This window comes from Drosophila grimshawi, unplaced genomic scaffold (assembly GCF_018153295.1).
Source record: "Drosophila grimshawi isolate 15287-2541.00 unplaced genomic scaffold, ASM1815329v1 contig_1377, whole genome shotgun sequence".
Classification (NCBI taxonomy): domain Eukaryota; kingdom Metazoa; phylum Arthropoda; class Insecta; order Diptera; family Drosophilidae; genus Drosophila; species Drosophila grimshawi.
In genome coordinates, this window is record NW_025062900.1 from 8266584 (window position 1) to 8279174 (window position 12591).

Below are 12591 nucleotides of genomic sequence, written 5' to 3' on the forward strand. Positions count from 1 at the left end.
AACAACAACAACAGAAGCAGCAGCAGCAGCAGCAGCGACTGCGTTTTGCTTGTCAGGATGTGCGTTAAATTGTAAAACAACACAAAGAGGGATCTGGCTATAAAAGGGTGGGTGCGAGGGGCAAGGTGGGTTATGGGTAGTCACATTGGATTTGGCCCAGCTGGCTGCTGTTGCTGTTGGGCTGTCATGCTGTGGCCAGTTCTCGTTTATTTTTGCGTATTAGACGGCTGCTATTTTGTGCTTATTGTTTCCCAGCCCAACAACAAACCAACCCTACAAGCCACTCCCCCAATCACCCCAAACTCACCACCCCCTCTCCCCTTCCCCTCTGCTAGCGGTACGCTTCCTTCGACATTGCTAGCCCTGTTATTTTTCGGTTGTTTGGATTCTTGGTTGCTGTTCGCATTGTCAGCTCATTTGTAATTTTTGCGCTACGATTTCAAATTAAGCAGCCGGAAATGAGCTGACATTTTGCCTGTTGTCCTTGTTGTTCTGCTGCTTGTTTTACTGTTGTTGTTCTCGTTGTTCTTGTTATTCTTTCTGTTGTTGCTTTTATGCTGGCATTGGTTTAACAACACTGTTCGGTATTCGGCAACACTTCGACCTGCATTTCAAGTGCTCAAATGCAAATTTGCTGCTTACATGTTGTGCCTTATGACGATATTAATATTTACATTTTGCCAACTATTGTCCTGCTTTACCATTCACGTCCTTTAGTTGCTCTTACTGCACACGTACATTCGGCAATTTTTTTGTTTATTGCCTTGTGCAGCGCATCCGCCCTTACCACTCTTGTAAATACATCCATACAGCCATCGGTAGATGGATAAGTTGTCATCATTAACGTTTTCACAGCTTCCTTAATGCATATAATTATTTTGAGCTGCATTACAGAAATAAAGGTTGGGAGTGAAATGAACACGAGGTTAAACAAATTATTCTATATTCATCAATTTCGCAGAAAGTGATGCAATTTTAATGGGTAAAAACAAATAAAACTTATGTTTTGAGTGGCTGTATAATGAATTATAAAAAGTAATAAATAAAAATTGTATGTGTTACCTAACCTGTAACCTTTAAATTTAATGTTTTATTTTAATTGAGAGAGTCTTATTTTGTATTAAATTGAGTCCTTATTAAAATAATAAATTTGTTTAACTAATACACACTACTTTACTGCAGAACTATTTATCATCCCAATTTTGGCTTCAGATCATTTACATGGTGTTGGGTTAACAGCGACTGTTAAAACCCAAATTTCCCTTAATGGGCACAAATTCGAATTGAAAAGCTTTTGCCAATTACATCATACGCTGGCGACACTCTCTCGCAGTCAGCTGTTCGCTGCTCGCATCAAATTATCCCACACGAAGCACAGACATGCCCAACTGTAAAGCAATTCGGCCGCTTTCGTTAAGTTCCGAGTCACAGTTGCAGGCACCCGAAGAGCGGCAGGCAACGGCGTTGGCGACAGCATGCCCGCTGCCGGCGACTGCCATAGCGAATGGCAGGCAGAGGACGACAGCTTCCTGCTGCTGCTGCTTCAGTTACGTTGATAATGTCAAAACGTTTGGTTCACTGTGCTGCTGTTGCTGCTGCTGCTGTTAGTGCTGCTGCCGCCGCCGCCGCTGCTGCTAAAGCTGCTGCTAACGACGCTGCCACGCAAGGACAACAACACGGCAACACGAAAACATCGACAACAGCGACAACAACGACAACGCAGAATGTTAAACGGTGCGCGCCTGGTGCATAAATAAGTAAATTAGTGAACGGAAACAATTAATTAACAATACGAGACATAAAGTTGCATTTGCTGTCACACAAACAAAATGAAATCAACACAAAAACAACAAATATAAATCGAATTGATAAAACGACGCCCATGGCAAAGTGTCAGAATTGTGAAAATTAATATTTCACTAGAGATTTGAGTACTTTGCCAAACAAACAGTGCAAACAACGTAAACTTTTTTCGGTTTTTAAAACATTTTATGGTTTTTGACCCACAAAACACACACACACACACACAAGCAGTTCTCATTCTCTCTCTTTTTCTCTGTCTCTCTGTTTTCCGTTGTTGCGCGTAAAATTATGAAAAATATGTCCAAAATGTGCAACAACAAAAACAACAAACACGTAAACAACAACAAGAACAACAACGTCAGGAAAAACAACACGTAGGACGGCAAAGTCCGGTCTCGGTTTGAATTTGGATTTGGGTTTGGGTCCCTTTCCAGTCTCCAGCCTCAGTGTCGGTCTCAAAGTTCAAATCCCAGCCGTGTTCTCTCAGTTCGTGTCCGTTTTGGGTATATGTGTGTGTTAGTGTGTGTGCATTTTTACACAAGACTGCAACCAGCAAGCGTTGTGTAACACTGTAACGTGCTAAATTTGTTAATTTACGACCACTGACTACAAATAATCAAAAGCAACAGCAACGAGAAAACATAACATTTGATATTTGTTATTCCCCAAAGGTAAGCAGCAACCAAAATTATGTTTAACACCCAAGTTAAGTCTTTACTTAGAGAATAGTTCGGAAATGCACATGATTTTGAAGGTACGCATATTCAAGTGATTCTACAGATGCCAAGACATACAATATCCAAAATAATATGTACTCAGCTTTATTATTATTTTAATTAACAATCTAATATTATGCACACAAATTCTATTGCAACAAAACCACATGATTTCTGATGACAACTTCAATTGAATTCAGACTGCAAATCGTTTGTAGTTTTGAACAATAGACCATGAATAATGTAGTCTGCATTAATTTGTTGAACTTAATAGAAGACAACTTGTGGTCTTGGTGATTTGCAGCAAATTAATTTCCATTTGAAGCACAGCACCAACATTTGGCAAATATTGCAATGTCAAATCTTTATGATACACATTTGTATGACAACTGGTTAAATAGGAACACAATTACCAGAATCCATTCAAATAATTGTTTACCAATTGAAACAAAGAATTAAGATACGAGCTTATACAAACCAACAGAATATTTTAACAATAATATTGTACAAATTATTCCAGATTTTAAATAAGTAAATATTAAAAACCAATGAAACTATTTATAAGAATTATATATCAATGGATCATTGGAAAATTCTTTTGTTCGTCGTTCATATTGAGAAACGCTCGCAGACCATTGTGCAGGTTGCTGGACTCGCATACAACCAATAAAAACAATTGTCGCCGAGCTTGAGAGTCACACAAACTGCATTTGCGTAATTTCAGTGGCAGCTACTTGCCCCAGTTGCTCATAGCAAAAACATTCATTGCAGACATCTGAACAATAAACTATATTTCAACAGTTATAAAATATGTTATTTCTGTAGCGTAAAATATATATAAATATTTTCCTGTGGGTACAGTAAAAACAGCAATGGCAATAACATTTTTGAATTAATATAATAACTCTCTTATTTTATGGCATTGTTTGACAATTGAAAATATTAATTATTATATTAGCGACGCTGGAGCACGAATAAGCTATACGATTGGTGTTGCAACGAGCTCAACATAATAGAATAATTATATGTATAAGTTGCATATTAATTGGGGCAATTTAATCAATGTTAAGCTTAGGACAAGAAAAATATAAGTCTTTATAGCTTTTTAACTCTTCTTCAATACATAATTAAATAAAATAATAATTTAATTACTGATTTTTTTTTATAATTAGAGCTTAGTGGTTTTTTTGAGTGGCAAGAAAAAGAGATTAACAGTTCAATAAACAATCACGGCTGTGTTTGATCGTTAAGTAAATAAAAATGGTTTATTTTCCCATCCGAAATAAAAATACTTATTTCAGTCATTTATTGAATTAATTGAGAGCTGTTAAAATATAACGACATTCAAATGTATTCCAAATGTCTTCCAAATGTTCTCGCTCCCACAATCACATAAAAAATTAAAACTTTCTATTTCCATTATTATTAAAAAATATTTATTAAATGGGATTACTATAACTTGCTTTTTTTTTAAATGTTTATATTTATCACTTGCAGATATATTACATTTAAGGACACTTTCATCTATTCCATACGCAGTTATTCAGTTTTCAATCAACTAGCAGGTTTCGCAAAAAAAAATCGTTATAAACCGATAAAAAAATCAATGCCAATTGAAGCCCGTGACCTATTTCAGACTACAATACATTGTTGTGCTCTATTAAAAAAAAAAGAAAAATAAAAAAAGTACTCACATTGTCTGAAAGTGCATTCCTTGTTTTGCACGTTTTTTTCCAAGTATTCTTTTTGTTGCTATTTATTTTTGGGGTTAACCCGAAAACAAGCAATTTAGCATTCAGCGCTTTTTCCATTGTTTTTAAGCCAATGTTTGTGCATATATATATATATATATATACATATATACATGCATATAATTGGAGATTTTTTTTCAATCGAGCTCGAACATTAAATTGGCAGAATTGTTGTGCCAAAGTTGAGAGTGTTGTCCAACAAAAATTAAGGTACTGAGGAAGATGAAATTAAATGATGTACACATACAACAAATTTATTGAGCTCAAAAATATGAAAACTTTGTTCGTGCTCCTGGGTTAATAGAAGGGTCCAAAACAGCCCCATTCCCAGCAGCAGGCGCATCTGTTTCGCACAAAATAAAATGGCGGACAGCAGCCGCAGTCACAGCAGCCGCAGCACTCCATGCAGGGCAGTAGCGGACCGCAGGGTCCGCTGGCCAAGCGATAGGAGACAAAGCCACAGGGCCCCTGGGCACAACAGCTCTGTCCACAGCAGCTCGGTCCACAGCGACTGCAGCCGGATCCCCCGTTGCCGCAGCAGTTCTTGACACAGGGGCCACATGGTCCGCCGCAGCCCATTTTACAATTTGCTTTGCTTGCGCCTCACCTGTTGCGTGCGTCCTATTGCCAATGATCCACACAAAAAATATGCTAAATATGGCAGGCAATAAGCAGCTACCTTTACGTCATTTAGCGCCCCTTTTGGCTTCGATTGGCAAAAACACTTTCTTAGGGCAATTTTCTAATATTTTTGTTTGATTCGTATATATTCGTATATGTTGTGACAAGACACTTGACATTTCTCTCCGTCTTCCAAATACATTGCTCAATATTTATCACCTCAAAACCGCACTCAACATTTAATTTAATTTCAACGTGTATTTTCTCTGTGGGGTCGCCTATTTGGCTATTTCAATATAACTACTACTCCACCTGCAGCACTTCCTGTTCCTCCTACTCCTCCTCTATATATCAGCTGCACTGTAGCTAAGCCACAAGGGTAAGGAATAGGTTCTAGTCTGAGTTTGGGGGCATGCCGATGCGGTTGGTTGGGTCAGTGGGGGCTAATGTAATTGATTGTCTGGGCATGGCTGAACAAGACCTGAAAGTGCACTACGGCAAGTGCGAAAAAAAACTGGATTGTCTACCACTCGTTCTCTCCCACATTTTCCGTGTGAGTGTAGTGCACAATTTTTGCATACCAACTGCGTTTGAACTCTACAGTGGTTGACATTTGTCGACTTATGACAAGCTCTGTGATGAATATATTAATTTATTTAAGATTAATATAACGTATCGAGAAGATTAGTTTACTACAAAAAAAAAAACTGATATTGTAGTATACAAATTAAAAAAACAAATGACATGGAGCCAGCGGAAGACATATATAAAAACCAACCAAATATAAAAATACAAAAATGCACACAAATTACAAGTGCATTTAATATTATTAAAAATATTCATAAAACATAAACACATTTTTAGCGAGCTGATACCACTGTGCCCGGGTGTTGGATTAATTTCACTTTAGCCTGCCATTTTTTTAAGCATATTTTCTTTTTTTTTGTTCGCTATACGAGATTTTCGTGGATTTCAACACGGCTTGGGAAGATTTACGAAATGGTCTGGCCTGGCTGTCAGGTTGGCTGGTTACTCTGGCCGGGTGGGTCTAGTGCAGAGATTTCAATTGTACAAGTCGGCGGTGCTGGGCATGTCAACAGCTGTCACGAGTTACAGGACCGAAAACGACGTCTGTCTATGAAATGGGTTTCATTCTAAATCCCAATTCGTTCCTGGCAACAATATCAAACCAACAATAACCACTCGTTCCCATATTTTTCTCCGGCTTCAGTTGATTTACCTACAAATTTTGAGTCTGTTTTTTTTTTTTGGTGCCCGAAGTTCCTCTATCCTCCAATAACAATGTGTGGCGGTTGGGCCTGTGCCTCCTATGGCATTGCCTGCAACAATCATCGTTTGTCCAATATGCGCTATACTGGCCGCTGTTTTGCACCGACGCCGTGCGGCCCTTGCGATAGTTGTTCCGCCTGCTGTGGCGGTGGCAGTTGTTGCGGCGGTTGTGGTTGGTAGTGTAAACATTAAAACATAGAACAAACAACTGACTGGTAAGCCAAAAACTATCTGCTATATGTGTTTTATTATCCATCCTGCTTTGCAGAAGCCTGACAATAATGAATTCGAACAGTTGGCATAGAAATTTTGACTAGCAATAGAATAATAAATGCTTAAATAGAAATATACAAGTTTAGTCGCTGTCTGTCAGCCAACGTACCACAGCAAAATTTTACAGTTTCACGAGTAAGTACAATACAAACCCCAAACATAACAAATTAATACCTATAATCACAGTCAATACCTATCATCCATAAGCGAGATGTGCGGCGGCTGGGCTTGTGCCTCCTATAGTCTGGCATGCAATAATCCACAGCTTTCCACACTGCGCTTCACGGGACGTGATTTCATACCTACGCCGTGTGGACCCCATGATAAGTGTTTCGCCAAGGATACAAGCTGCACCCGTGGCAATTGTAACCGACCGCAAGGTATCTCAGTCGAAATGAATCCTTGCCTGGATCTAACCAAAACTGAAAATCGCGAAGAGGGATCACATTCACCCAACCAGGCGAAAGAAAATTGGAAAACAGCATTTGAGAAAGTCCTACGTAGTCCGGCAGCCAACTCGAAATAATCGCTTAACTGTTTGAATTATGAGATCTTTACAAATATAAAATGAACAGTTAGGAAAAATTCCTCATGAGTTATCCAATTTCAACAGCTTTGATTTCCCTTCCAAAGAGTATTTTTTATGCTAATAGAATTCAAGAAATACATTTTCAACAATTTTATTTACCAAACCACTTACAAAACGACCGGAAAAAAAATGTTCGTCGTATTCCTACGCAACTGAACTTAGCATTGATTATGATTATGATTGTTTATGTCTAGTATGTATATTTATGCGACTAATAGAAGGGACCAAAGCAGCCGCATTCTCCGCAGCAGCAGCATCTATTTGGTGGACAAGTCCAGGGACCACAGGGTGGGCAAGGACCGCAACAGCAGTTATTGTAGTTCATCGCAGGCAAAGCGGGTCCGACAGGACCATAGGCAAGGGCATATGAAACACTTCCGCAAGGACCGCAGCACATTTTTTCTTAAATTGATACTTAGCTAGAAAAAAAAAGAAACTACAATTGCATATATAATAATTCTCAAAATGATTTAAGACTTACCAGTTCCAAAAACAGAATATATTATTTCTACTCGCGTTTGGAATACGAACGAAGATTTTTTTTTCGTTTCACAAGTTTTCTTTCGGTGTTACAATTGAGGCGAAAAACGAAAATGAAATAATGATATTGGAGCTATTGTAGCGTCGAACATCAGAGAGCTCCATGCAGAATTTCAATTCGATGCCAACTTGATTTGTGCTTTAAAAAAAACTTTTCAGTAACTGAGCAAAGAAATATCGATCAAAAGCTGCACATGTCCATAGCAATTCGTTCTTTTTTGCACAAATTTCACACATCAATGATTTAACACCAGGTCGAGCTCAAATATAAACGCAAAAAAAAAGCATACCAGAAAATAAACTGGAATTTTTGTAAACGACAAAATAGCGCAACAGTTTCCCCCTTCATGGCAAAAATAAGAAATCATTGAAACATGTCTACGAAAAATAAAAGAGTCGAACAGAAAGCGCTCCATAAAACGCCAGAGCAAAGTGGATGGCAAAGGATTTCGCTTACCGTGCGCCTGCAGCTCAGAGTTTCAGGACTCGACTCGACTTGACTCGAAAACTGGAAAAACTGGGGCAAAGTCGAAGTCAACCCACAGACAGCAGCCATGAAAGTCTATTAGACTCAACGAAGCAACCTTAACGTCATTTCAACTCGATGGGGGTTAATGTCTCAGTATGTGTGTGTGTGTGCAAGTATGGCACATAACAGTACACAACAGGACTGACTACCTACCTTACAGCGCCTGTGCATATGTGTGTATGTGTGTGTGTGTGTGTGTGTGTGTGTGTGTGTCTATGTCTGTGTGCTGTGATTCACAAAAGCTGACAAGCTCATCGATGCCTGAACATTAGCTAAACATAAATTACACAGATGACTGAACAACAATTGAGGCGTTTATTATAATGTGTGTTCACACTTGAAGCTTTATAAAGAGCCAACACTCCGGGCATAGGTACAAGCAGATAGAAAGTGCAGACTTAAGATAAAATAAAGTATAAATTGTAGACTTAATTTTTCTTACTTTAAATCTGACGAGCAATATGTTGAGGCAGAGATAAGTTAAAAGGAAAAATCTTTTTTTTTTCTTTTACGTGGCATAGGGAAGAGATATCTTAGCTGAAGATGTTGATGCTGATGTTATTCCTGGAAATATAATTTACAGAATATAGAAAAATACGAGAAAGTTGATTTATAAAATATGTTGAGCATTGAAATAGGTAACCAAATGTTTTAAGTTGTTGAGTGCTACGAGCTTCTTAGTTACTTCATTTGAAGTCAATTCATTTTTCAAATTTACAATTTTTATTAATTCTAGTGCACTTTCAATAATTCCAATATTTTCTGAAATTATGTAACTAATGATTTATTCCTCATAGCTCAGAATTAATAATATTTTGTACATATAAATATATATTCGAAGTCATATCTTAAATAATTTTCTAAGCCGTCGAAGAAAGTGTTTAGGAAAGTGGTTTCAAATAATCCTTTACTCCACATCTCCAAAGGTATATTTTAAAATTTCGAATAAAATATTGATTGACTTTATAGTATTTGCTTAGGGTAAAAATATTATTATTATTATTATTGTTATTAGATACGATTTCGCGAACTATTGAAAACTTATGCTTATAAATAATAATCAAAAGCTTACTCGAAGCGTTTATTTCTTTGCATTATCTAGCTATGCAAGTTTTCCTTACTGCGAATATCAACTTTGTGTGCGCATTTGAAAACTATTGTAAAACTAATTTAGCAATAGCAGTCAAAAGAAAAATCGAATCAAACTCGACTCGCGAGGGTCGCTTCACGACCCCATGGGGGCAGGGCTGCATCGTCCCCTAAAAAATGGTAGTCCACTTAAGATAATCTCATTGGTAGCATGCCAAAAAGTTTGCAGCGCGCCCAGAGAAAACACACACAATATAAAAATGTCACCACAGTGAACAAACCACAGAAAAAAAACAAAGCAACAAAAAATATATATAAACATACACACAAGAAAGTAAATAATAGCAGCAACAGCAACAATAACTGAAGAAGGCACATATTTCCTTTTAAATCAAATAGACGACCAAAAGTTCTATAACAGGTTTTTTTTGTGCTGCTCTCCCTTTTGCTGTGTCCTTTTTTCAAGTGCCTGTAGAGAAGCAGCTGCAGAAGCAGCAGCGGCCCCCTTCATTTCACTCCAGAAACATATTGAGCCGCTGGCACTTGAGTGTGCGCCAAGAGATAAGCGCAATTATATGGCCTCAAGTGGCGGACTCGATTCGCCACGGTCCAGTCCGGCTTGCGTCCTGTCCCCGCACTGTATAAATTAGGTAAAAATCGTAACTTATGTGACGGGGCCCTCATTGAGTCCCACAGCTCGGCCTCGGCTTTAAGTGCACTTTTCTGTGTGGGTGTATAGCACTTTAAATCTGTATATATGTATATATATATATATATTATATTGAAAAGGTATCCTTGCAAGGCAAGAAAATTCCTGTGAACTTTTGGCATGTCACATTTGTCTTCAAGTGCTCGTTATGGCCAATTTTTGGCAACTGCTTTCGAGTTTTTGGCTTTTGTTTTCCAACCGCATACTGTGTGGGTTTCTGTGTGTGTGTGAGTGTGTGTGTGTGTTGTGGGTGAGGTTTGTTGTGTGCTGTTCTTTTTCGAGTGCTCTCATAGGTACCCCGATGGCATGTCAAGACTTGCGGCATGCCAAGGAAATTATTGCAGAGAAGTGAAACGTTGACAAGTGCCCATTGAAAATAAGACACGCAAATCGTCAATATACTGGATACAAGAAATTTAGTAAGCCAAAGGATTACGCAAACTAAAAGACTATATATCAAAACACATTTAAGTTTTTTTTACCAATTTTGAAAATGAATGTTTGATTTTCTACAGATACAAAACATTTAAATTCTTGAGTTCGAAATATTATTTTGGCCACTACAATAGCATAATGAAACTGTTAACCTGCATTTGTCAATGCTGATACTTTATCAAATTGAACATGATGTTTCTTATCATTCTAGATTAAAGTCGATGTGGTCCAAAATATTTAGGGATAGGCTAAATCTTTCGATTTAATCACAGATATCAAAAACGAGGACTGTTTAGTCATTGTTTGATGTCACATTTCTATGACATCTGGTCTTGGTTAGTGTTGCTGTGCAAAAATATATATATATTAATGAGATCGGAGACCTTTTCAGAAAGTTACAAAGCTCGAGTCCGATTAGTTGATACCCTGGAACTAGTTATTGCCATACATATCTATCCAAGGCTAATCAATAAAAATTAATCGAAGAATTTGTGATTTTAATTGCAATTATAAATTGATATTAAGATAGGGATCTGCCTCCGACAGGAAATTGAAGTTTATCAGAGAGATCTATAAACAAAATTCAACGGATAATTTTAAAAATATGTTTTATAAGACTTTCTTGATTTGATTGCCTATCTCCGCATATTAAGCATTTGCATAGCCTTCAAAATACTTTTAATTTACTTGGAAACCTTTACACTTCACCTATCCCATCATTAAATATTATATTTAGCCGTAATCGTTTACTCAGACATACGAAATCCGTCTTGCATTAACTCATGCGAATTACTGAGTTGGGTTTGAGAGATTCGTGATTTGGCTGGCGGGCCAGGAATGTTTTAGATATTTTTGTTAAATATTTTGCGTTCTAGTAAGAAGCTTCAACGATTGCTGCTTTTTGTTGAGCTAGAATGTATCAATACTTTTTTTCCGTTTTTCTCTTTGAGGCTGCAAAATATTATTCGTTTATTTGCACAGCCTCCTCGTCAGCGTCTTTTTCTGCTTGTTTTGTTCCTCCCTGTTGTTGTTGTTGCCGTCTACTTGGCACCGGCGTCGTCTGCTGCTCCCCTCTTAACCTACCCTCCCCGGCAGTAATCATACTGCTGCTGCTTGGTTAGTGTGGCTCAGTTCCTTTTGATTTTTGGGTTTTTTGTCCGTTTGGCAGACGCTTGCTAGCTTTCCCCGTAGCCTCATGTGCGTGGGTGCGTATGAGTGATATTTTTTTCTTATTCATTTTTGTATTTTCTTTTGCCCTTTGTAAATGCTGGCAAACATAAAACATCAAATGTAAATTGAAAGTCGTTCGTGTGTGAAACTGAATGTGTCATCAGTTGAAGCGTTTATCATTTTTTACAGCTTTTGGCTTGGGCTCGCTTTAAGAAATGTGTTGTTGCTGTTTTTTTTTTTATTTATTTTTTTTTATTTGCTTGGCGTGTCAACTTGCCTTTAAAAATGTGGGGCCGGAGAAAATAGGCGGGAAGTGGGTGAATGAGTGAGTAGGCGTGTCTAAGTTGTTTGCTGTGCTGCTAGGCGAAGCATTGACTGTGCAATGTTTTGTAAAAATCTTTTATTTCCGCACAGCCACTCCCTGCCACAACGCCCCCCCTTTCCCAATTGTTGATATGCGACACATGTGGTACAGCGGCATCTTTTACTGTTTGAGTTTCGAGTTTGCTTGCTTTCATGTAAATATGAATGCAAAGTACTTGAGCGTAAACAACAGCGACATTCAAAGGTTGTCATATAGCTTATTGAAATCTTATACAAAAGAGTAAAAAAAATAAAAGAAAAGATGGAAGAAGAAGCAGCTACTATGAGTATATTATATATCAATGGGAACAGTTGATAATTAACTTATAGTCCTTTACAAGCTGTTCAATATTTACAAACGACAGACTAAGTAAATTTATTTTTGAATAAAAGGAATGGTTCTATAATTTTTCAAAAATTAATATCCCATCTACTTTGAATTTTTTAATAATGTTTATGTTTGTTACACATATTATTGCCCCATGTCACAATGCCAATAAGAAACTAATGACCATTTTTAATAACTATATATATATTTTGAATACATTGAACACATAACACATTGAAATTGTTGATATTGTCAGTTACTAATTATAACGTTGCGAAGGCCAGCATACATTTAAACTAATTTGCATATATCTGACCCCTAAAGCATTTAGTTAAAAAACAAATATTGCAATAACAATGACAGGCGAAATATTTCCAAAAACTCG

General features: G+C 37.4%; 5 protein-coding genes across 6 annotated transcripts in view; 3 read left to right on the plus strand and 2 right to left on the minus strand.

Annotated features, from left to right (window-relative positions):
- The first annotated feature begins 1545 nt into the window (after positions 1-1545).
- LOC6561644 overlaps positions 1546-12591 on the plus strand; it is a 46429-nt gene continuing 35383 nt past the window's right edge. The window contains exon 1 of one of the 2 annotated variants that reach the window (XM_032736212.1): positions 1546-2474. The gene's annotated coding sequence lies outside the window, so the exon portion shown is untranslated. The remainder of the gene's footprint in view (positions 2475-12591) is intronic. The other variant, XM_043214624.1, reaches the window with a different exon arrangement.
- Positions 4519-5019, minus strand: LOC6561647 (keratin-associated protein 17-1). The gene has a single exon (XM_001988743.3). It carries the CDS (start codon positions 4847-4849, stop codon positions 4568-4570), a length of 282 nt encoding a protein of 93 aa, XP_001988779.1. The 5' UTR covers positions 4850-5019; the 3' UTR covers positions 4519-4567.
- Positions 6070-7058, plus strand: LOC6561646 (male-specific sperm protein Mst84Db-like). The gene is made up of 3 exons (XM_043214625.1): positions 6070-6396; positions 6450-6589; positions 6662-7058. Exon 1 carries the CDS (start codon positions 6194-6196, stop codon positions 6359-6361), a length of 168 nt encoding a protein of 55 aa, XP_043070560.1. The 5' UTR covers positions 6070-6193; the 3' UTR covers positions 6362-6396; positions 6450-6589; positions 6662-7058.
- LOC116804928 lies at positions 6529-7058 on the plus strand. Its single transcript, XM_032736213.1, has 2 exons — positions 6529-6589; positions 6641-7058. The coding sequence occupies exon 2, from the start codon at positions 6666-6668 to the stop codon at positions 6978-6980; it is 315 nt and encodes a 104-aa protein (XP_032592104.1). The 5' UTR covers positions 6529-6589; positions 6641-6665; the 3' UTR covers positions 6981-7058.
- Positions 7119-7594, minus strand: LOC6561645 (male-specific sperm protein Mst84Dc). The gene is made up of 2 exons (XM_001988741.2): positions 7525-7594; positions 7119-7462 (listed from the first exon to the last, which is right to left on the minus strand). Exon 2 carries the CDS (start codon positions 7438-7440, stop codon positions 7255-7257), a length of 186 nt encoding a protein of 61 aa, XP_001988777.1. The 5' UTR covers positions 7441-7462; positions 7525-7594; the 3' UTR covers positions 7119-7254.

Bases quoted from the DNA above. Each gene is read 5' to 3' on its own strand.
- LOC6561646 (XM_043214625.1), top strand. From the start codon at position 6,194: ATGTGTGGCGGTTGGGCCTGTGCCTCCTATGGCATTGCCTGCAACAAT.
- LOC116804928 (XM_032736213.1), top strand. From the start codon at position 6,666: ATGTGCGGCGGCTGGGCTTGTGCCTCCTATAGTCTGGCATGCAATAAT.
- LOC6561645 (XM_001988741.2), bottom strand. From the start codon at position 7,440: ATGTGCTGCGGTCCTTGCGGAAGTGTTTCATATGCCCTTGCCTATGGT.
- LOC6561647 (XM_001988743.3), bottom strand. From the start codon at position 4,849: ATGGGCTGCGGCGGACCATGTGGCCCCTGTGTCAAGAACTGCTGCGGC.